The sequence below is a fragment of the Aedes aegypti genome, chromosome 3 (genome assembly GCF_002204515.2).
Source record: "Aedes aegypti strain LVP_AGWG chromosome 3, AaegL5.0 Primary Assembly, whole genome shotgun sequence".
In the NCBI taxonomy this organism is placed as follows: Eukaryota; Metazoa; Arthropoda; class Insecta; order Diptera; family Culicidae; genus Aedes; species Aedes aegypti.
Window position 1 is genome coordinate 9,561,594 of NC_035109.1, and position 26,515 is coordinate 9,588,108.

Here is a 26,515-nt window from a genome sequence, read left to right on the forward strand (position 1 = left end):
GCATGTGAACCTCGGTAAAACCTTGAAAATCGTAGAATGGTGTTGAGGATGTTATCAAACATATTTTGTTAAAAATCCTTCAAGTAGTGTCAATTAACTATTTAAAGGTATCGCAGAAAACATTATACATTGATGTTGATTGAACACAATAAAGGAAATTGCATAAAGGACCAAAAGAAATGTGGCTTGGGAGTGCTCATTGATAAAACGTAATCCTATATTTAGTCGACACTTTTTGTGTCGAACTATTCAAAGGTTTTTTTTTCTTTTATTTTGAATAGAATAGCTAAAAGGGATAGGGGTGTTTTTAAATACTGTGCAGCTACAAATTCGCCTGGCCGACTTCGACCCTTCCGATCTACAGTGGAATTCCGTTTTTGGTATGCTCCATTTTTGACACCCCCCGATTTTGGCATTGGCACCCCCCGATGGCAACAAAATGGATCCGTTTTTGGCAACATTTTTGAGAACCATTAAATTTTGTAAACTTTTGTAAATATCTTTGTGTATTTTGTATTAATCATTTGAAAAGCAAGTCAGCTTTACGCTTCTCGCATTCCAGAGCTCAATTTTCGTTCATATTTCCTCAAATTACACCAACTGCTAGTACCGTGCACCCCCGTTATTTTGAACGGTATCTCATGCAAACCATCGGGGTTTGTTTTTAATTTGAACATCTAGTCACCCTAGAAACGTGTTTCTGGTTACCTCTTACACTGTTTTGTTTTGATACTGCGCTCCGTTCCACAGCGTTCCATTTCACTTTACTCTGTTCCATGAGCTAAATGACATTTGAACCATTTTTAATCTGAACGATGTGCAAATTAGCGCGGTACAGATTAAATGTGGTCAAACCAACGGGGGTACCCGGTATAACCGTACGCGCCTGTTAACTTCTAAAAGGTCGTGTGTTTGTAACGTTACATGAAGTCATTATCTATGAGTATCTCAACTTACTTTACTTTTACTTTTGCTGGCTCTAATTCCTTCAAGACATGACCTGCGCCACAATGTTACGCCAACTAACTCGGTCCATGGCTGCTAACCTCCAATTCCTCGATCGCCCCACACTTCCAAGATCCTGCTCCACTTGGTCAAACCACCTAGCTCGTTGCGCTCCTTTTCGTCTTGTACCGGCCGGATTTGAGGTGAACACTATTTTTGCGGGATTGTTGTCCGGCATTCTCACAACGTGTCCCGCTTATCGTACCCTTCCAGCTTTGGCGACTTTCGTGATACTGGGTTCACCGTAGAGTTGCGTAAGCTCGTGGTTCATTCTTCTCCTCCATACGCCGTTCTCACATACTCCGCCGAAGATCGTCCTAAGCACACGTCGTTCAAAAACTCCTAGCGCTTGCAGGTCCTCTTCGAGCATTGTCCACGTCTCATGCCCGTAGAGGACTACCGGTCTTATTAGCGTCTTGTACATGATTCACTTAGTACGGAAGTGAAGTTTACCAGACCGCAAGGTCTTGTGGAGTCCATAGTAAGCACGACTTCCGGCAATGATACGTCTTCGAATTTCTCTGCTGCAGTTGTTATCCGACGTTATCAATGATCCGAAGTAGACAAATTCGTCCACCACCTCGAACTCATTTCCGTCGATCGTCACGCGTCTGCCTATGCGAGCTCTATCGCGCTCGGTTCCTCCAGCCAGCAGATATTTCGTCTTCGACGTATTTACCTTCAATCCAACCCGATCAGCTTCACGTTTCAGCTTGGTATACTGTTCAGCAATCACCTGGAACGTTCTTCCGACAATGTCCACGTCGTCAGTGAAACCAATGAACCGGCTTGATTTATTGAAGATCGTGCCCCGCATGTTGAAGCCCGCCCGTTTCATAACACCTTCTAGCGCAATATTGAACAGGAGGCAGGAAAGACCATCGCCTTGTCGAAGTCCTTTGCGTGTTTCAAACGGGTCCGATAATGCACCCGATATCTTCACACAGCACTGTACACTATCCATCGTTGCTTTGATCAGTCTAGTCAGTTTCCCGGGAAAACCATTCTCGTCCATAATCTTCCATAGCTCTTCGCGGTCGATGGTATCATAGGCCGCTTTGAAATCGATAAATAGGTGGTGCGTAGGGACTTGATATTCGCGACATTTTTGGAGGATCTGTCGCAACATAAAGATTTGGTCTGTTGTGGATCGCCCGTCCACAAAACCGGCTTGATAACTTCCCACAAATCTGCTTGCCAGCGATAGACGGCGGAAGATGATCTGGGAAAGCACTTTATAGGCTGCGTTAAGAATGGTGATCGCTCGATAGTTCTCACATTCTAACTTGTCACCCTTTTCGTATATTGGGTATATTATTCCCTCCTTCCACTCCTCCGGTAGCTGTTCTGTATCCCAGATCCTGGCTATCAATCGGCGCAGACAAGTGGCCAACCTGCCCGGGCCCATTTTAATAAGTTCCGCTCCAATACCATCCTTTCCAGCTGTTTTGTTGTTCTTGAGCTGTTTGATAGCATCCTTAACTTCACCTATTGTGAGAGTTGGCACGTCTCCCTCATCCGCCGAACTGATGAAGCCATTCCTCCTGCTGTCCTGATCTTTTTCCTCTGCGCCGTTTAGATGTTCATCGTAGTGCTGCTTCCACCTTTCGATCACCTCACGTTCGTCCGTCAAGATACCTCCATCCTTATCCCGGCACATTTCGGCTCGCGGCACAAAGCCTTTGCGGGATGCATTGAGTTTCTTGTAGAACTTACGTGTTTCTTGAGAACGATACAGCTGCTCCATCTCTTCGCACTCCAACTCTTCCAGGCGGCGCTTTTTATCCCGGAACAGATGGGTTTGCTGTCTTCGCTTTTGTTTGTATCGTTCCACGTTTTGACGGGTGCCTTGCTGCAGCATCATCGCCCGCGCTGCATTCTTCTCGTCCAAAACCGTCTGATACTCCTCGTCGAACCAACCATTCCGTCGATTTCCTTCCACGAACCCAATGGCACCTTTCGCTGCGTTGTTAATGGCTGCTTTGAGACTACTCCAGCAGTCCTCAAGAGGGACTTCAGTGAGCTCTCCCTCTTTCGGCAACGCTGCCTCAAGGCTTTGCGCGTAATCAGTTGCTACTTCGGGTAGCTTGAGTCGTTCCAGATTGTACCGTGGCGGGCGTCGGTACCGAATGTTGTTCACAACGGAGAGCCGTTGGCGCACTTTAACCGTCACTAGGTAGTGGTCCGAATCGATGTTTGCGCCGCGATAAGTTCTGACGTCGATAATGTCCGAGAAGTGTCTTCCATCAATTAAAACGTGGTCGATTTGCGATTCAGTTTGTTGGGGTGATCTCCAGGTGTACCGATACGGGAGGCTGTGCTGCAAGTAGTTACTACGTATGGTCATGTTTTTGGAGGCGGCGAAATCAATCAGTCTTAGGCCGTTTTCATTCGTAAGCTGGTGAGCGCTGAACTTCCCTATAATCGGTATAAATTCCTCCTACTGGCCAACCTGAGCGTTGAGATCTCCGATAACGAGTTTGACATCATGGCTTGGGCAGCCGTCGTATTCACGTTCCAGCTGCGCGTAGAAAGCGTCCTTATCGTCATTGTCACTTGCTAGGTGAGGGCTGTGCACGTTGATTATGCTGATATTGAAGAAACGGCCTTTGATCCTCAACTTGCACATTCTGTTGTCGATTGGCCACCACCCAATCACGAGCCTCTGCATTTCGCCCATCACGATAAAAGCTGTGCCCAGCTCATGTCTGTTGCCGCAGCTTTGGTAGATGGTATAACCATCCCTATACGTATGTACCGTCGACACTTTCCAGCAAAGCTCCTGCAGTATCTCAACTAGAGTTCTAATATTTTTTTTTCTCAGGCATTCACGCTGTATGACCAACCTACTTGAGTATACCGGTAGGTGATATACATTCTTCTTCTTATTTGGAAAAGCTCTTTTGAGCAAAGCACAAACATCGATACAAGAGAAACAAAACGTCTATGAGTTTCTATCATAAATTTCGTCTCGCCTCTTCAGCTCACTTATTTTTATTGTGGAATTAAATGCATAGCATATGTAAAACCATCGTCGGGTCTCTTAGCTCTTTTTAGATTTTTTTTACAATAAATGACTTACAAGCTGCTTCTATAAGCTGTTTCGCCACCATGACATATGCAAACACAGTCGAAACTACATTTTATTTTTAATTATTAAAGCGTGCGATGAAGACGATAGAGGCTCTGTATAATGTTAGACATTTGAAGAAACAATCCAATGTTGCTCAGGCTGGAGTATAATGCGTGCCATATCAAGATTTTAATTAAGCTTGTGGGCTACATGGATCAAAATGTTCCTAATGATATCCTGGTGATCCTTAACTAGGTCTAGGAGTTTTTAGCTGTATTCTGGAGAATTCTTACGGGATACCATGTTCTTGTAGTGAGCTTTTGGGAATTTTCAGTGGAGTCTTGAAAATACTGAGCGAAATCTGGATATTCCTATCGGACATTAAAGGTTCCATGCGGGATCCTTAAGAGAAATAATTATTTATAATTAGTTGCTTTAGACTCAGTGCAAAATTGTAAATTCCTAAGGTACGTCTGAGACCTTAGACTGTAAGTTTCTAGCGAAATGCTGTGATTTTCTAGTTGTATTCTGAACATTTCTAGCAAAATCTTGTGGATTCTTAATAGTTTTCCAGCGAAATATGGAGATTGCTATTGGTAGTCTGGGAAGTCCTTATGAACTTTTTAGAATTTTCAGCAATATCGCAGCGGAATCATAAATTCTGAGCAAGGTCCTTAAAATTCCTAGCAAGCCCTAGTGTAGACGTCAATTTCTATATGACTTTTAGGCAAGATTTCTAGCGAGCTACTTCAGAGTGTTAGCGTATTTCTGTGGATTCTTAACGGACACCTGAAGATTCTTATCGGGCTGTAAGGATTTCATAGCGGGATCCTGCGAATATCTGTTATTATTTGTGTATTCTACGATATTATGGGCCACAGTTGAGGATCTTCGGGTGCTCAAGCGATTTGTGTGCCGCATGTTGAGTAACGCTGTTATTGAAAATACTCGACAATTTCAAATTGGGAGACTGTCAGCCATCTTAATAACACTGTGGAAGAATCACCCGGAATGCGATTTACTTCACCGGAGATTTAACGCTGACGAGCTTGAAGCGATTGGAAGACTGACGGCCACATCACGCACCCACTGATATTACGATCATAGCATAGCATGGGGTATTTAGAGGTACGGGCGAACATCAAATTAGTATTTGTGATAGCATCAGTTTTTAAGTGGTAGTTGTGCAATGCTAACTTCGGCGAGCCGAAAGTTCACGAAGTAGCCGAAGATGACGTCACGTTGAGAAAGCTGCGAACAAAATTTTTCGCAGCCTTGTCGTCACCATCAGCTGATTGTTTTGTTTACATCTTTTTCGTGACTAATACAAGCAAACACATACTTAAAGCCAACCCTGTTATATATGACATTGATACGCATGCATTCCCATCTCAGCTGTCAGCCAGTAAGGGGAAAGGTATTAAACATACACGCCCCACAGTTATATACCATTTTTCAATTATTTCTAGGAAAATTTTCTATCCATATTTCTGTAGTAAATACAAATGAATGCTTAGTCAATATTCTGTTTCGTTTAGTTAAATATTATAGTTTTTGTATATTCCGATTGATTTCACCTGTTTCAGTGTGCCCTTTTGATGGTAATAAATCATTTTATATAAGATTCCATACTATGCAAAGAAGATAATTTTGAAGAGCCATTCTCAATTGATCGAATATTATCAAATTTGGCAGCAGAAGCGATAGTCATTAGACCGCCAACCCCGTCATTGTAAAATTTGACGTTTAGGTTTAAAAGACAAACTGTTATGTTAAGTTATGTTTATTGAAATAGAAAAATTGTTATGTTTTCAACACCTAGAACTTTTTGTGAACACGTTTTTTTTATGAAAAGTATTGTATTTATTCATTTTTTCACTATTTTATTGAATTGTCCAGTTCTAGAATAAAGGTCACTTATGCGATTATTGTTTTTACATAAATACATGTATACATAAAGTTTATACATCGTCATTGATGATACTTCACCAATCAAAAGTATGTGGAGCGTCTGTCATAATTAACATGACAGATCTATAAATTTATAGCATAGCTCTCTCCTACGGAAACCCGCTTCGAAATGGACCATATGGAAATCTGGCCATCATTTGTATCCATAATGATGATGTAATAACGTCCAAATAATATTCTTGAAATTGAAAAAAATGGGTTCCGATTTTGGCACGATTCTGTTTTTGGCAACTGAAAATTTCGATTTTATTGCCAAAAACGGAATCCCACTGTATTAAAAAGGCTTCATAATCGTTTTAACACTTAGAAACAAATCTAACACTCTGTGATTTCAAATTTTCAATTTACGGTCTTCAATTTGCAATTTTCAAGCCTCGATCTTCAATTTTCAATCACCCCGTCCACTAATTTTTCAATCTATAAATCTTCCAATCAGTTTTGGAGGGCTCAGTCTCAAATCTCATTCATTGAGTTTTCCCACGAAAGCGAAAACTTCGTAAAAGTTTATATGGAAATTAATATGAAAAAGGCAAACCTTTTGTGTTAAGTCCACTAACTGCTCAAAATAATAATGTATGGAAAACTCTTCTCATGTGAAATCTTCCCAGCTACAACTTTGCCGAAGACCACATTTTGATGGGACGTAAGGATAATTTGTTATTCAGCATGCAATTTAATTTGTTGGTTCAGCATGCAAAATGCATACCCAGTTTATGATTATGAATAGTGTTGTGACCGGAGGAATCCAAGCTATTGATATTTTGTTGTGCTTCTTAAGGTTCGTTGAAAAACTGATTTAAGTCATCAAAATCATGACACTTTTCTATTTTCAAAGCCTCCTATGTTTTTCTCATTTCCAACTCATCTGAACCCTCTATCCTTCTCAACATTACTTCCCATCTCTACTCTTTTTGTGGCTGAACAAAAAACTTCGCATTACGGGAAATTTTCAAAACAATAGCAATATTACTCAAAACGGTTCAGTACTAATCGGTTCCTCATGATCTTATCAAGAAACCTCTACACTAAATCAGGTATCGAATGATATATATATATATATTTGTTTTTATCCCATTTTTAATTTTTGTAATCAACAGACTATTTCTTTCACAGCAGTCATTGATAACGAAATTAGTTGTCAAAAATTACGATTTCATGTTTCTATTGATAAGGGTAATTAATCATCAAAATAAGTATTTCAGTGTATGTAGGTGATTTAAGAATCAAATATGCTCATCTTGAATTAGTACCGTGTTATTTTGGATCTCTTTCCTACTAAGTACATGGAATTAAATTTGATTTCTTATAAAATTTCTCAACTAAGATTTTTTAAAGAGCTCGTTTGCTAAATCACAATCATCGTTTCCAGGAATTTTAGAGGCAACTATATTTTCTAAGTTATTTTAAGATTTATTTGATGTCCCCGTCTGCCAGTTGATTGGATTTAATTATTATTCTTTTTCTTTACTTGCATTATTCAATTTATTCGTAAAGAATTACGGAAAGATGACATATTTATTACATACTTTCAAATACCATTCGCCTCATTTCATTCACCAACTATCACAATATGGCCAAAGATTTGCTATCAACTCTGAGATGTGTGTTCAAAATTGTTTTCGTGTTTGACCAGCGCCATTCAATCTAGTACCCCAATAGAATGTTATTTCCACAACAATTAATTTTTGTAATGATAGTGTGTCAATGCAGTAATTCGTAAATATTTCTTTATTTTTAACAACAAGATGACCATTGCAGAAGTCATCATGTCAATGAAATTAATCCAGTGTTATTACCATGTTGTTTTTGCGAGTAGTGTTGGATCCGTTGAATCTGTTGCATGCTCCTTGTGGGCGAGCGACGGAATCAGTATCGTGTTTGGTTTGGATAGTGCGGTCATTCGTGTATATGCTCACGTATTCATTACGAATTATATATTTATCGTTTACCAAAACGAATCCTTTCCCATATCCAAACTCCCAGTGTTTTCTTGTGGAAGTGCAGAGGACTCCTCGGCTTCTGTAAAGCAAGTAACACGTCAACATTTCCCTCCCATTCTCAAATTGACCTGCATTCGGACGCAGCCGGCGTCGGTATTGTTTATTATAATAATAAGAGCACCAGTATTTACACATTGAGGATGATACTGATCCCGAGTAGCGTCTGTTGGTTCCCTGTGTAAGTACAGCTCTTCTTGAAATAACGGAGCAACAACTGCGGGCGGTCAATCATGTTCATGCTCATGTTATTACCATGTTGTTTTTGCAATAAATTCCTCTCATTGCAATAGATTTTTGTCGAAAATCTAAACCATTGCCACATTAAACAACGCAATAGCATCCTGATGTGATAACACTGATGACTATAAATCCATACCGTTTACAGTGATGATTGATTATATATGCTCATTTAATAAAATCACTATTTTTAAAAGGCACAACAACTTTAATTGTAATCGTTTGTCTACAAGAAAATTTAATCTAAACCATTTTTCTGATAAGTCGTACTAAATCAGTCAGCAAGCCTAACCGTTCAACTATATTCACCGTGATACATATTTCTTCAGATTCCCATGAGATTCACTCAAAAAATACGTTTTGAGCTCGTATGCTAATGCGGTGCCCTTGAATATTCAGAATAGTTTTTTTTATCAGCAAATATATCTTATGCTGACATAACAGGATTTATGAAAAAGACTATAGCGCTACATAAATGTGCCGATCAAACAGTCGATAGCTAATAATAATATTAATATTTGTATTATCGATCCAAAGCCTTACACTATATCTTTAAACAGCATTCAATTACAGAACAACTTCAATTTAATTTTACAACACATTGAATAACATTAGATGATTATTTAGTTAGGATTGTCGATTGTACTAGAATTCTGATATGCACAATTTTCATTCCTCAGAGCGATGTGACATTAATCAATCAAGCCCTTTTTATATTGAATAATTTGCATATTTATATTGCATACAAATTGTACATATTTGAATTTGTTTTCCTTCATGCCATTGAAAGATTGCAATGAACTTTATTTCGATTTAATTTATCAAAGATTGCCATGCATTTACATATGTCAATATTTTTTCATAATGCTTTGTAAAAGAAAAGATACTGCACATTTGTATTTCATTCCATGTTATTGAGACTGTAAGCTTAGCCACGAAAGCCACGATTTTCGAGCATCATTTCAATCATTTTTACTAAATGCTTTTCTTAATAGACGAATAACAATTTTGCCGAAGAGCATGAGGAAATCACCAACAGTATCACGAGATTTGGCTACGAATAAACTAATTGTTTCAAATCTTGTAACTTGTTCCGCTCGTATTTTAACAAACAGCTAAAGGTGTAAATGAATCTATGAACCTAATTTATACAACTCTGTCAAATAGTGTTTCAAGCTGTTAGACGTACACAACAGGTGACATACCGAGCAATATTCTATAAATTAGTTATCAAGCTACTGAATTCCGATTTAATCATTCTCTTCGTTTTTCTGTATAAGATACTATCGGTTCGGTACTATACAGTTTTTGCTCAATAAGATTTCTGTTCTCAGCAACAGAGGTTTGCAAAAATAACTCAATCATTTTTTTTCTATTTGGTTACTCTGCCTTCTCTATCAGAGACCATTTTCAATAAGATGCTTCGCCTTCTCAATCGGAGATCAATATCTGCAGGGTCCTCTGCCTTCCCTATCAAAGCCCAGTTTTTTTTTTATGAAACTCCGCCTTAACTATCGGAGCTCATTGGCGCTCTGCCTTCTCAATCAGAGCCCATCATTTACTTCGACGCAATCAGGTCCTGTAAAATCAAAATATGATTGAATTGCATATACCGTTATATTCTTTGATTTGCATTTTCGTGATTCCTTCGATTTTTCAACACTTCATATCTACATCTCAAGGATTCACTTCGGTTTATGGGAGACTTGAATGCGCCATTGTTGTGACCGGAGGAATCCAAGCTATTGATATTTTGCTTCTGTGCTTCTTAAGGTTCAAACTAATATTTGGAAACTTTTTTAAATTGACATTTTTTGCCTTCGTATATCGTGAGGCAAACATAAATATACTCCATGCCTTGAGAGGTCGAGAACTTCACGAAATAAAATCTTGAGCGGATGAATTCGAATCAACGACCCTCAACGTGGTCTTGCTGAATGGTTTTCCTTTTTTCCGTTACGGCTTTCTGGACCGCCTCCATCTTCCAATCTTCCAATCTCTCAATCTTATAAATTTTCCAACCTGACAAATCTTTGAATCTCCCAAGGAGCTGTCCATTAACCATGTGTTATTTTTTTTGGATTTTCAAACTCCCTCTTCCCCTCGTGGTCATTCGTCCATGCAAAAAAATGAAAATCTTCAAGTCTTCAAATCTTCAAATCTTCAAATCGTCAAATCTTCAAATCTTCAAATCTTCAAATCTTCAAATCTTCAAATCTTCAAATCTTCAAATCTTCAAATCTTTAAATGCCGATCTTCCAACCTGAATTTAGCAATCTTCTAAGGGGCTGTCCTGGTTAATGTATTGAATGTAATCATTTTTTTAGATTTTCAAGCTCCCCCTCCCCGCTCGTGGTCATGTGGACAAATGACTTTAACTCTAAAATTTGTACCCCCAATCTTCCAATCTTATAATCCTCAAATCTGCCAATCTTCCAAACTTAAAAACTTCAAGTCTTCTAATCTTTCAGTATTCCAATCTTCCTATCTTACAATTTTCTAATCTTCCAATCTTTCAATTTTCCAATCTTTCAATTTTCCAATCTTTCAATGTAAAAATTCCAATTGTCTCATCACCCAATCTTACAATTTGTTAATCTTCAATCTTCCAATCTTCAATCTTCAATGTTCTATCTTTTATCATCAACATTCAATTTTAAATTTTCAGTCTGTTTCCTTCTAATCTATCAATTTTGAATCTTTAATATTAGGCACTCAAACCAAAGACAGACATCCTAGTTATTTTATTTGAAGAAGTAAAGTTCCAAATTCCGGACACATGAGGCTGATCCACTCTGATGTTCACCTTTAATAAATATTGATAGTTGTAGTGCAGACCTTACTTCGGAACGAATCTGACTAGGGAGTGTTTCAAAATCAAGCATACAATTATCGCAAAATGTTTTTGCTCTGCGTGTCGTTATGTTTACTTGTATAAGTAGGTCATCAAATCATACAGACGGCGGCAACGGTTGAAATCCCATCTCGCCTCATCTTCAAACCTAAAAATAGAATGAGTAAGCAGCAAGCCGTATTCAATGAATGGAAAACTTCACCCCACTAGTAGTCATTGTTTATCATCATCACGCCTTCAAGGTATGCAACCGCGTGCCCACTGCTCATGCGTCCCCGTTCCCTTCCCCCATCTCTTGATGATGCTTTCACCCGAACCTTGGAGCGAATTTCACAAGTTCAGTTCCCGGAATTGTACCAACACACGCAACCGTGCACGAGCATTACGTGAAATCCCACACGCACGCGATACGAGTGATTGTGTTGCGCCTTGAAGGTATGCAGCACGTACAACGGTTTGGGTCCGATTCGCTCGTCGTCAGTGTTTACTACGATCTCGCGAAACGTTAACGGTTGCTCTCTATCGCCGTCCGGTCTCGTTCGAGACGCAATTTTTCATCTCTGGCTCATCTTGGAATTTGACAAATGTTAATTGGGTTTTGAAGAGACATTTTCTAACAGAATAGTGATAAAGTTGAAACCATGCCAACCACCTGTAAGATATGGCTACGGAACGACACCAAGGTGTACAACTGCGGCGAGAAGGTGGAAGGTACGGTCGAGCTGACCGTAACCGAAACCAAAAGGATGAATGGTAAACATGGACGATGGCCAACAATTGTCCACAATTCACACTTTGTATATGTTGCATATGTTGCCCACAGCATCTCGCGGGAGATGCTGAGTTTGAGTATCTCGTCACAGAACTACTGCGATGCAACTAATGGCCTACTTCCATACACTGGCCCAATAGTTTAGTTTAATGCGACGGAAAAACATGGCCTTCTAGATTTGTAGGAAAAATGGGTGCGCCAAGCAGGCGATGTAATTTCCTGAAAGAGGGTGGTTGGGGTTGCATATCCTGAAGGGGCGCGTGTGCCAACCGTAGCGTACATTTAGTGAAACGTAGTATTTTTCTTTTCGGTTTCCTTTTGGGTTTCCCTCGCAGCCATCAGATTGATCATCGCTGGAGTGGCCACCGTAGACTGGGATCAGTTTAGGGGAGCGAAGAAGACATTGCGATTCAAAGGAAGTGAAGCCTGTTTTGACTCGGAAATCGACCTGCTGGGAGCCAATGGTAAGTCAATAAGAAATGTGAGATTTCAAGAACTGGTGGATAGAACACTCGTGGGATAAATTATTAACGAATTTGTTAGGGTTGTCTTTGATAATGTAAATTTATGTGATTCTTTTAAAAACTTAAAAGGATTTGAATCATTACACTTTTATACTTGAAACTTGAAATTTGAGACTTGAAACTTGAAGCTCCGAACTTCAAACATAGAACTTGTGTTATCAATTTACACTCTCGAATCTTCAATCTTCAATCATCAATCTTCAATTTTCAACCTTCAATCTTTAATCTTCAATCTTCAATCTTTAATCTTCAATCTTCAATCTTCAATCTTCAATCTTCAATCTTCAATCTTCAATCTTCAATCTTCAATCTTCAATCTTCAATCTTCAATCTTCAATCTTCAATCTTCAATCTTCAATCTTCAATCTTCAATCTCCAACCTTTATTCATAGACAAACAGACGTAACACACTCATCTTGTCCATCGACCACATTTTTAACGGTCGATTCATAAATATGGTAGGTGGCCAATCCGCCACCCATAGCGCTCGCATCGTTTTTGTTCGTGTTTGACGTTTATACACTACCGCCATCTGTTGGCCCGTAGGCCAAACACATCGATTTTAGCATTGGGCGTACATGTCCTCGTAAATATGATGTTTATCGAGATTTGTTCTAAGTGTTACGTCTGTTTGTCTGTGATTTAATCTTCAATCTTTAATCTTCAAACTTCAATCTTCAATCTTCAATCACAGACAAACAGACGTAACACTTAGAACAAATTTTTGTTAAAATCCATCGCCCAGTTCACATCATCATCATCTGGCGAGCATGTTGCACGAAATATAGTTTCGTGCAACAAGACCTGCAGATGGCGGAAGTGTGAAACGTCAAACACGAAGAAAAACTATGCGTGCGCCTCTGAGTCTGATCGTGAGGTTTGTAACATAGATAAATTTGAAATGATCGTGAAAGGAGTGGTCGATGGAAATTTCGTTAGTATTACAACTATTTGTCTGTGCTTCAATCTTCAATTCTGTATCTTTAATCTTCAATATTTTATGTTCAATTTTCAATCGTTTATCTGCATTCTTCTGTGTTGAATCTTCAATTTTAATAAATGCTAAATCTTCAGCATATCCTATGTAATACATATTTAGTTATCAATTTTAGAACTTTGGAGACTTAGAATTCTGGAATTATTGAATTTGAATGGATCATTCGGCACTGACCGCATCAAAACAGCGGCGCCACCGTAAATTGTAACAGTATTGCCGTTCACAACAACAGTATTGCCTTAAGGCTACGGTGGCGCTATCTATGAATTTCATAGCGGCCGTTTTGGTTATTTCAATGATCCATTGAAGTGTTGAATTTCATACCAAGAGTCAACAAAAAAGTACAAACGTGTAATCGATCATCACCGATCTCGATTATTTTTTTTTTTTAAATGTTCATTCTTTTGGTACGTACAGAAAGCCCTATTTTAAGCCTATAGAACCAACCAATGGAAACATTCCTTTAGATTGAAAATTTGACAAAAGCCCATAAATTTGTTCATAGTTTTAAATTTATATCTTCTAAACTTCAAGACAAAGAAAACTGACATTCAGCGTTTAGAAACATAGAATTTAGGAATCTTGTAAATTATTCGAATCTTAAGGTTTTAGTAGCTAGAAATAAAAAAAAATGTTGGTTTTTGCAAATTTTAATTTTGAATTTGGAAATCGGTATTCAAAATTCTGATTTTCGATCGTTTTCAGACGAACAGATCGAATCGTACATTTATCCAACGTCCTTTTTGCGTAAACTACTTTTTCGGATTGACTTCAAATAGGACTTCTATCGCATAACTTATGTGAAGCTGATTTCGCTAGCGCTACATGGTGTTCTTGGAGAGCTTTGAAAAAATGTATGTTCAGTAGACTGATGCTAATTTTGATGTTTTTGCTTCGTTATGCTTAAACGGTGTCAATTATAATGAAAATCATTCTCCCAAAATCAAAGTGATTTGGATGAAATTTTTAATTTTTGACAGAACAAAGTCTTCATACATATCAAATCTAACGGCATTTTATGGATAACTAAGCCGATAATAAATAAACGAAATTATCTGAAATATTTCCCGGCAAATGTCTGCGGCAAATTCTATAAAACAAAGGTATGTACAATATATTTGAATTGACCATTAGTCCGTAACTCTCAGAACCTGTTACGGAACCACTAGGTTATCAAAATCACTCGTAATTACTGAATACACCTCTGATGGATTATCTATTATTCTTTTAACAGATTTTATGAGCGGTACGGTTGAGTTCTATCAAATATTTAAATTGTTCACTTATCAAATGGACCAATGCATTAGTTCACTATTTGACGTTTGAGCAGTGCCGTGTTATTTATGTGGCCATGGCACCGCTCAAACGTCAAATTAGTGAACTCATGCATCGGTCCAGTTCACGAATTTGACGTTTGAGCGGTGCCAAATTCATTCGTTTCCATGGTCACATAAATAACACGGCACCGCTAAAACGTCAAATAGTGAATCCGTGCATTGGTCCATACTCTCGAAACCACTAAGTGGTCAATTTTACCTTGTATAACTGTGAACATCTCTGGTGAATTTTGACTTTATACATGTTGCTTTAGGTAACTGAAAATATCTCTGATGAATTCTGTATGGAATAATACTGCAAATTTTGATGTGCCACACTGCTCTGTTCTATCATATGTTTGAATTGGCCACTTCTCCAGGAACATGTTTCGGAACCATTGGGTGACCAATATTCATTTAGGTAACTATGTGACTATCTCATAAATTCTGAAAAGTTTGATGTGTCGCATGATATGCACGAAAACGCGACGTGAGACAAGACATAACACTTATAGTTCTTACTATCGTCAAAAAAGTTTAAAAATTACCTTTCTGTCGACCGGTTTCGGGCGCGATGTAGCCCATCTACGGGACAATGTCCGACGAGTCGGTCGACAGAAAGGTAATTTTTAAACTTTTTTGATGATAGTAAGAACTATAAGTGTTATGTCTTGTCTCACGTCGCGTTTTCGTGAATGTCGTGTTGTTCTTACGTTAGCACAAATCACATAAATTTATAGTCGCATGATATGGTTCTATCAAATGATTGAATTGGCCACTTTCCCAGGACCCCCAAGGGAACCCAAGAATCTGCAATGGTAACCCATGAGGACAATTTGCCATTGCTCAGGTGGCAACGTCTTGGATCAATTTGTTATAAAATTATGCGAAATTAGATTACACGGGATGGTCCTACCCTGGGAGGGAGGCACCGATACTACACTGAGAACAGCGTTGCGGTTGAAAATACTATATCAGAGGGTTAAATTAAATACACAACGCCACTTGATTTGTGCAGACTAAATTCGCATTTATTTAGAATATTTTGTGCATTCAATTTTACCATGGCACCATTTGTATAGCAAAAATTACTATATCATGGTTAAAAACCTGCAGCACACCAGAATCGAACCGAGGATCTGGCGATTGCCAAGCGCGAACGCTAGCTGCTCGGCTATCGACACGGTTGGATTCGGAGGGAACAAAACGCAAATAAAAAGCGTTCATGATAGCTCAATCGTGGTTGGAATAGTAAATTTAAAAACACGTTCATGATTCTCATTACTACACTGAAACAAGCGTTGAAGTAATGAAAACCATGAACAAATTTTTTAAATTTACTGATATAGTAATTTTACTGTCGAAATGGTGCCATGGTAAAAATGAAAACACAAACTGTTTGAAACAAATACGAATTCAGTCTGCACAAATCAAGTGGCGTTGTGTATAAGGCAATCCATGAGACAGCTGCGATCAGCTGGTTTTTTTTATTTACCATGTGCTTTTGACGTTTCGCGATCGGAGTGACTTTCGATTACAAAAGAAAATGTAAAGCTCCGATAACACTCGCATGATTTGTTTACTCTTTCATTTCGGTTGCATTCACACTTTTAGCTGTCAGTTCTATCACGAAAAGTCCTCATGGATAGCCTTATTTAATTTAACCCTCTGATATAGTATTTTCGACCGCAACGCTGTTCTCAGAGTATAGGTCTTTTCATGTGACAGGTCCGTCTATGCATTTGTTTACATCGGTGGAGGACCGGTGCTAACACGAGCCTGTCCTTTTCATAAAAGAACTGTCAAAGAGCTTCTGGATCAGCTGATTTGAGACGTCATGTGAAAAGGCCTATGAAACAAAGTATTTTCCAAACTGCAAGAAAACTCCAGCATGTCAACGACAATCAAGGCAGACTTGATGAATCTCGCTAGTTTTCTTTTGTTGTGTACCTTCGATCTTTCCAGACAAACATGGGAAAAGGGCCAAAGTTTTCATTTCATTTCATTTTCATTTTTGTGTTCATTGGAAAAAGTAAAATGATGCGTATTTGAATACTTTATATTCAATCAGAATAAAAGGTGCTATCGTGACATTACTTTGGAATAAGCATGAATGGCTTTTCAATCATTTTTGTCACATTTGATAAAATTCAAAAATATGTTCTGATCAATTACGCGCTTTTATCATGTTTGTTCATTGTTTAAGATCTGGGCTCACCGTGACAGTTCGTGGCAGCAGAATCTCGGCTCACCTTGACGTACATAAATTTCGTATCGGTTTCTCCCTCCCAGGTCCTACCAATAACATAAATTGACCACTGATCATGATTCCGTGGGAACCGTTCAATCGCCTCCGGAATTGACCATTTTCAATGCATCTTACATCAAATTCTATGTTTCACAATTCACAACAAATACCTTTTGCTCTTACAAATGTTCTGTCAAAAATGGCATGCCCTTCGGCATCGGTTCTGAGCGGCCAATTCTAATCGAACCAACTTTTGTAGCTAGATTCACAAAATATAAGCCTAGACGATAATTTTGAGAATAAAAATATTTATATTTGGAGAAACTTAAAAGTAGATTGGAGTACCTTGTACCTTTTAATTCCGCCCTAAATGCTTATCTTTGACAGATACGCGTATTTCGCCTTACACTTGCAGTCTTCTTCAGTGGCAATAACTCGTACCGTAAGTGGTAGTCGAAATACGCGTATCTGTCAAAGATAAGCATTTAGGGCGGAATTAAAAGGTACAAGGTACTCTACTCTACTTTTGAGTTTCTCTATTGTGATTCTTCTCAGAGGATTCGAATATATCAAAAACAGATTTATATTTGGTTAAATAATTGCAGCGGTCAAATCCGGGTCAATATGACCCGAACACCTTAAACGTAACTTTTTTTGTCCAGCTTTTCAGAATCGTCCTAGAATTTTTTTTCCAAACGATTCAAAGTCATCATATTGCGTTTCGGGTCATATTGACCCGAACACCGTAGGAAGGTTAAAAAAGAGCTACTGTATACAGTACAAATCGCTCCCCGCCACACCCCGTGGAGATATATTGCTTAAACGCGCGTTCGATACTAAGGAATCGATTGAAGAAGATTTTTCTTGCCTAAGTTTGCCTAAACGGTAGTTGTTCGAAAACTTAGACAGCTGCTAAAAATGTATAAAAAACAGCATTTTTGTTAAAATTTTGCTCTATGAGAACAACAAATTGTGAACATGAGCCTCTGTACGTGCCATAAATTCTTTTGTTCTCATGACTTTTACTGTGCGCCGTGTGTTGGTGCTGTCTCGCTCTCTCTCACGGGTAACTTGAAAACAGGGCGCACAGTAAAAGTCAAACGTTTTATGGCATGCATAGGCTCATTCCCGAAATAGAGTCTTCAACCTTTAATCGTGTCCCACAACACTTGTAATGGCTAAAAATAGTAAAATATTGAGAATGTGCAATTTATGCCATGAATTTTGAAAACTGGACCAATGTGGGACGTAAGGATAATTTTTAATTATTGATAACAAAGTCTAAATAATTTTGAGATGATCATTGACTTGTCATAATATTTAAGGTCTTAATGAACACAGATCAATACAATCAACCAACCAAATATTGGTATTGAACACTGTTAATTCTACAACATTTTATTAACTTCGACAAGTTTCATTTCACATTATTACGATGTGCGTAAAACCTATCCTTCGCTAAGGTCTTAAGGTCTTAAGGTCTTCTTTAGCCAGTTCTAGTGTATAATGATAGCATAGAAGCTGAAGGCCTGATTGTGTGATCTTGGTTGGAAAATATAGGCTGCGGCTTCTTCTTCTTCTTCTTCTTCTTCGTCTTCTTCTTCTTCCCAACTGGAACAGAGCCTGCTTCTCAGCTTAGTGTTCTTATGAGCACTTCCATAGTTATTAACTGAGAGCTTTCATTGTCAATATTACCATTTATGCATTTGTATGTATATCGTGTGGCAGGTAGGATGATACTCTATGCCCAGGGAAGTTAAGAAAATTTCCATTACGAAAAGATCCTGGACCGACACCTTCAGCATGGCTTTGCTTTGTAGCCGCGGACTCTAACCACTCGGCTAAGGAAGGCCCCAAATATAGGCTCAGTTCGTTTAAACGCCTCGTTTAAAAGCAGTCAGGTTAGGGAGCGTCCAGTTATCGAGCGGAAACTGTGTAAGTAAAGTTCTTCGGGCCTGTCAAAGGTGAAATCATGACTTTTAGCAGTTTTGGTTTTAAATCTACCTACTAGTTATAATTTGTTGTTTGATGTTTTAGCTACCCACTGTAATTACAAGACTTTTGACAGGAAAAATCTACTATGGCAGAATTAAGCAAAGACAAGTGAGACCCATTATGACTTTTTTGTTGATTCTATGAGGTTTGTTCCGTCCGTCACGATCAATCATCACATTGGAGCGCCCCTTGAAGCCCATCCCTGGAAAGCAGTAGTTCATTTTAAAACATTCTTGATGAGTTATATTTTAGCCACGAAGAAAAACAGAATCTAGGTCCCGGAGAAACCCAGCGATTTCACTGTGGACTCGACAGTTTATTTAAACCAGCTTTGATACAGGAAAAACCCAGCGATTTCGTCCCTAGTCTTAGCCCTCCATGTTCCATATACGTTCCCTAGCCGAAACAAGGTTACTATACTATTCAGGTTTTATTTTTCATTTTATGCAATAATGTTTCTTAAAATACTAATTCAAATTATAATGAAGTGTATGTGAACAGCAAGTATAAGATTCATCTTTCAAACTTCTTTGAAATCAATTTTCTTGGTAAGATCCTGGTTCAGACGAATCAGCAGAATATCTGCTAAAGTATCCTCTCCAAGTAACGTGCGTTGCTTCGTCAAAACCAGGGCCAATGCGCTGAATGATCGCTCAACACTCACTTGAGTGCATGGAATCCCTAAGAATACAGATACAAGCTGGAAAAGATATGGATTGGAGGGTTTCATCCGCAGCCAATAATCCAGGATTGTATCCGACTCCGATCCTTTTGAGCTTAGCTTCAAACGAGGGCCACGGGACAAATTTATCAAATCATCGCGAATATCATTATTTACAACAGAATCACGTTGCTCATCAAGCGATGCTAAATAAGCTTCAAATGAATTGTCACCGGATGGAATGTCTGGATTTCTGCTGTTATCATTATTTGGACTGAATGTATCTCACATTCTGTTTCACACGTCGATTAAGTAGTCCTGATAATGAAAATAAATAACCAATTTTAATTAATTGTATCATTAAACTGATACTTACCACGGCTATTTCTTTTTCATCTTTGCTTATAAAAGGGCTGTTTCTAAAATTAATCCTCTGGTCTAAATATATTGCTGCAAGAAACATTGGATTGTTCATTAGTTTCTTTCTCCATTCATCCATTTTCTGCGCAATCATCAATGCCAAAGTATCCTTTGAGTTTTTAAGTTCAAAAGTACATTTCTCCCAAATCAAATAAAAATTTCCGAATGTTATCTGCGAACCTTCCAGTTTCACGGTTGCTTCAGCTACTGGAGAATATACGGTACAGAAGCGCTCTATGAATTCCCACAAATCGTCGTCTATAATCATTTCCTTTTCTCCCTCTGACAATGATTTTATGAATTCGTTTTCTAATAACAACCTTTCAAGCATAAAATATGTACTATTCCATCGGGTTACACAATCCAGTTTTGGGACTTTTTTCTTACTGACCTTGAACATTCTTTTGTATGGACTTTTTCTCAAGGTTTTAACAGTCTTTCGTGCTCTACAAAACAGGGGTTTTAAATTAACCTCCTTGTAAGAATCGTTCACGGCCAGTTGCAAAGTGTGTTCCGCACATCGTACTCCCTGTAATATTGGCTCTAAAATTTCCATCTTTTTCTCTGCTCTTTCTTCTACATTATTTACGTTTTCGTTATCGTCATCGAGCTCAGCTTCCGTATCATCATCCTGAGATCTTGAATCATCCACCGTAGGTTCTTTCCAATCAACGAATCAAAATCATTTAATGCGTCGTACTATACAAGTTTGAGCCGATTGATTGTGGCAATCATATTGCTCGCGTTATCGGTAGTCACCGATAAAATTCTTTGCACATCAATGCCATAGGGTTGAAGAATTTTCAGAATTTCGTCTGTAAGATTTGTAGCCGTATGGTTTTCATGCATTTCAATCATTCCAAGGGTTCGAATTAATATTTGATTTTGCATGCGAGTGCTGACCTGACGTAAAACTTGTTTCATGGTTTCCGGATTCATATGACGTGCATTTTTCAGACCTTCCTCAATTGGCCGAATGATTCTTTGAAAGGCAGGATAGCGTAGTAGGTTCAATGGAAGCCCATTCACCGTAAAGAGTTCCACCAACGATGAAGTGAGTGTACATGTATCCATGCGAATTTCAATTTTCGGGATTTTCTTGGCTGATTCTGTGGCGTTCTCATCATCTTCGTCAATCAACAATCCTAATTTTGCAGTACTGTGACTGCCTTGATAAAAATTGAAAATGACATTGAAGAAGCTCTTGACAAAAAAATGATTACCATAATGGCCCTTCTGGATTTTAGTAAGGCATTTGACACCATAGATCATCGACTATTATGCAAAAAGCTGAAAAATATTTTCCTCATAGATAATCTTTCCATTAATCTGTTAAGGTCCTACTTACAGAACGTTGTCCAGTATGTTGAATTTAACTTCCAACAATCTGAAACGATTAATGTAGAAAGTGGAGTCCCTCAAGGGTCAATTCTTGGTCCGATACTTTTTTCAATGTATATAAACGATTTGCCTTCTGTACTATCCTACTGTAAATTTCATATGTATGCAGACGATTGTCAATAATACATTTCAGGAAATCATAAAAATATTTCTGACATTGTAAACCTCATTAACATGGATATACGTCGCATCTTGATATGGTGTGAGCAAAACGGATTACAACTAAATGCAAAAAAGACGCAAACTATAATTTTCCGCACCAAGCGAACAGTTCTAACAGATATTCCACTGATTAGAGTTAATGATAATTTGATCAACTATACAGATGTGGTAAAAAACCTGGGTCTTCTTATGGATTATAATTTAAACTGGAACGCACAAGTTAATTCCTTGTGCAAAAAAGTTCATAATGCTTTGCACTCTTTAGTTATTTTGAGACATTGCACTCCATTGCATATAAGAGTTCATCTTGCGAGATCACTTTTAGTGCCCTTGTTCGACTATGGCGATGTTCTATTTGGTCTTGTATCTACGAAAAATTTAAATAAACTAAATCTAGTTTTTAATGCGATCACCAGATATGCATACAACCTGAAACCTCATCTAAAGTTCAGAATGTGCATTCAAACTTACAAAATATTGAATAATCCTCCACCTTATTTACTTATGCTCGATCATCACGTGTATCTTTACTGTCAGTCCCTCATTGTTCCACCAATTATTTGAAAGAATCTTTTCGTCATCGCGCTGTAAAAATTTGGAATGAAATGCCAAGAGATTGTAGAACTGAATTAGGATTATTTTCATTTAGCATAGCATAGCATAGCATAGCATAGACTGACTGTACATGTCAATGGTTGCTACTCCGTGATTGATCGGAACTGGTAAGAATTGCACTACGATCCAAATGAATAAGGGATGGGAGTTTCCGCTTACTCTCGAAGTGCAATTTTAGCAGATCTAATATTATTGATCAATAACGGCGCCGGCCAAGTCCTTACAGTCAGTTGGGATGGGGAAGGAATGTTAGGGTGTAATGATTGTTGCTTCTAGAGACCGAGAATACCTCTGCATCTCCACAATCACCACGGGAAGGGTGTTTATTAGTGAGGGAGGAAAAGATCTGGGAGTCACCTCTGGTCGGTGATGCGATCCATGGACAAGGGGGAAATATACGACTTGTATTTAAAGCTAGTTTTGTATTTTTGTCTCGAGAAGTTTTTGGAAAAATACGTCAACATCTATAATGTCGAACAATTCAAAAGACGTTTTTATTAATGACGAAAACTGAAAATTACATGTATATATTTTAACTTATGTGAAACAGGAATAATGCCGACACTTGTAGTGACGAACCATACATAGTTTGTTTGAAAATTACATATGAGTATTACTGTGCATTTTGTCTCGATATGGTAGAAGTTTTAGAAAATACGTCAACATTCACAATGTCGAACAATTCAAAAGATTGTTTTTAATAAATAATTTTTAATAATGTCAAAAAGAGAATTTGTATATGTATATTCAAATTGTGTAAGAAAAGAGCATAATGCCGACACATATAGTGACGAACCATACAAAGTTTGTTTTAATATTACATAAAAGTTACGCTTTCAAGAAAATATGTGTTATCATAAGCATGAAACGAACTCACCAGTTGGTAATCCATTCTCGACTGAACACAAAACTGACACTGACAGCAAAACTTCTTGGCGTCCCGAAAATAAACCGTCTTGCTTGGGCCTTCCCAAATACGTACCCAGCAAGACGCTCCAAAACAGGTGAAAAAAAAAAAAAAAAAAAAAAAAAAAAAAAAAAAAAAAAAAAAAAAAAATCTCCGGCGACGAAAACACGCGCGAATCCGTCAGCAAAATCAATCGGACGACGCAAAACCGAACTGTCCTGCTTGGGCGTCACGAAGCACTACCCAGCAAGACGCTCCAAAACAGGGGGAAAAAAAATTCTCCGGCAACAAAAACGCGCGAATCCGTCACCAAAATCAATCGGACGACGCAAAACCGAACTGTCCTGCTTGGGCTTCACGAAGCACTCTGAATTAGGATTATTTTCATTTAGACGAAAAACTAAAATTTACTTGAATTCTGTTTAATATTACATTGGTATTAGAGGTTACTTATATTAAAATACAGGCATATACTTTGAAAATTAATAGATGATTATTTGTGCTACTGTAGTTTGAATAAATAAATAAATGAATAAATAAATAATTTTCGGGCAATATCTTTGTGGAATCTTCTATAATGTCGATAATAGCTAAACTTGCGCAAATTTGTTATTTTTCTGTCGCATCGTAGGCAGATTGCTTCTTTGGCAGTGACATTGATTTTGAAAAGCTCTTCGTCAGATACTATCTGCCTGTGACTCATTTTTGATTTTCTGAAAATCAACTATTTGAATATCGTTTCATAGAAAAGCTGAACACGAACATATACATACTTGGCAAAAATACAATCAACTTGAAACTTCCAACTTGCAGTCGATGAGCCGATCAAATATTCCGAAGGTAAATACTAAGATCTCCGAAGCGAAATTAAGGCTAAGTAGCCCGTCATTCGTTTTGGCAACAATGATGACTTTTCAGCTTGCATTTCAAAGTGATAAAACTCAGTCTTGATCGTTTCTATTGACTTGAAAAAGTATCACTGTACGTGCTAACATGCATAAAGTATGCTGATACTTTTTCAGCTGCGTCAGTGCAAAATCAACTGATTTTCTTTACTTCGAAATCGTGAGATGAATTAGCAACAATCATCAACGACCCGTACAAATTTCAATGACGGCCTACTTCGCCTTAAACTTCCTAGCTGCATCCAACGAATCAGTCTGAATATTTGCCACTTTGTTTATTTCTAGAAGCACCCGGTCTCCAGGAGATTAGCTCATGAGACGAGCGCATGAGCCGAAGCGCACGAGACACAAAAGAGGCACATAGCAATGTTTTGGAGACGCAAGCTTTTCAAGCTCATCACCTACTTCGTTCATGTGAGCAACTCGAGGGCGCATCACCTGGAGTTGCAGCGCGTGCACAGTAACTCTAGTTATGAATAATCGCCAATAGGAGCCTTCCTTAGCCGAGTGGTTAGAGTCCGTAGCTACGAAGCAAAGTCATGCTGAATGTGTCTGGGTTTGATTCCCTGGGCATAAAGTATCATCGTACGTGCCACACGATGTACAATTGCGAAAATGGCAACTTTGGCAAAGAAAGCTCTTAGTTAAGGGGGCGGGATCAGTTTTTTCGTTCAAAATGATGAAAATTTACATGAAAATGAATTCACTGTATTCTATTCTCCAACCGAAAAACAGTGAACACATTTTCATCGAATAATTTCTGGTTTTGAACAGAAAAACTGCTTTTGAAGTTTCGATGATGACGATGATTACGATGACGGAGAGTTGATCGTTAATAACTGTGGAAGTTCTTATTGAACACTAAGCTGAGAAGCAGGTTCTGTCACAGTGGGGCGTTATGCCATGAAGAAGAAGAATTGACAATACTACAAATTGAAATTTACGGTGGCGATGACGATATCGATGACTGGAGCACTTCTCCGAACGGAGAGCTTCTCACTGTTCTTAAATTCACTAGCCGCTACATTCTGAATTATAACTATAGGAAGGTTGCAAATATGACAATTGACTGAAATTCAATTGCAGCAAATTACATGGCGTAGATAATGTCATGCGGTCGTGTCTTGTACACAACCCCCACTGATTTTTCCGCTACGGCTGTCGGGAACCCTTTCGTTCATATTCTTCATCAATCATTCAGAATCACATTCCATGGATACTAACGCATTTTCCTCTACCACCTTTTCAGGCGAGGAGGTGGACGTCCAGGCAGGCACAACCTCGTACAGTTTCGATTGTTATCTCCCGGACTCGTTGCCGCCGTCCTTCGAGGGAGAATACGGCCGAATACAGTACATCATAACGGTGGTTCTGCAGCGGTCCGGCCGGGTGGACAAAACCTTCACGATCGAGTTCACTGTCCGAAGGGGCTTGGATCTGAACGCCGAACCATCGTCCATTCGCCGTCCGGCCCGAATCGAAAGCAGCAACACGTTCCGCTGTTGGCCATGTCGTTCCGGTCCGCTGGTGGTGGCACTGCAGGTTCCAGCTACCGGTTTTGTGGCAGGTCAGAGAATTCCCGTTGTTCTGGAAGTCAGCAATCGCAGCGGGTGCAAAATCCATCTCATCCAGCTGAAGCTGGTCATGGTTGTGGCCTACACCAGTGACACCCCGCGAGTTAAGGTCAAGACCAATCGTCAGGATGTGACCGGTGCAGAGCTCGATCAGGTCGATGACCCCGACGTGGTCCGGTATGAGGAAAGCATCCTGGTGCCCCAGACACCGGTCACCAGTACCGACGATAGCTGCAAGATCATTCAGATCGTGTACGAGCTGGAGGCGGAACTGGAAGTCGGTGCGTTGCATCAGGTGATGAAACTGGCCATTCCCATCGTCATCGGCACTGTACCGCTGGATTCCGATCGACGCGAGTCAACGATTATGGAGATAGAATCTTAATAATGGCCCTCGAATGAGAGAATTGAGCCATGAGGAGACTCGTTTTCCAAATTCATGTTAACATTATACATTTTACCGTTCATGACATATGTATGCTTATAGTACAATGATCTGCAGTGTTTTAATATTCACTAGATTAAATATACTCCGAACAATAAATCGATATCGCTCAAAACTTATCGTCATATGGTGTCAAGATCTAAATTAAAATTAGATTTAATTTTTAAAGCCTCCGGTTTGGTGAAAGAACTTTTAGACCTTCAAAATCAACTAAAATAATTTTAGTGATTTGTAGCCGATTCAAAAATGTATCGTTTTGAGTCATATTCCTTCACTTCACAGTGACTTTAAATGCATTGAATTGGTATCAACAGCGGAAAACGCAGCAGGCTATGCGCGCGGGCGTCTGCATTTTGAATTCGCTGTCATGTTTTGTTTCGTTCCTGCGTTATTTTAAAATTGGCTGATCAAAAATGGTTACGGCTGGATCAGT

General features: G+C 38.7%; 1 protein-coding gene across 1 annotated transcript; it reads left to right on the forward strand.

The window, feature by feature from the left end:
- Positions 1-11,526: 11,526 nt before the first annotated feature.
- On the forward strand, positions 11,527-26,201 carry LOC5570215 (arrestin domain-containing protein 17). Its single transcript, XM_021853038.1, has 3 exons — positions 11,527-11,893; positions 12,248-12,376; positions 25,313-26,201. Exons 1-3 carry the CDS (start codon positions 11,782-11,784, stop codon positions 26,020-26,022), a joined length of 951 nt encoding a protein of 316 aa, XP_021708730.1. The 5' UTR covers positions 11,527-11,781; the 3' UTR covers positions 26,023-26,201.
- The last annotated feature ends 314 nt before the right edge of the window (positions 26,202-26,515 follow it).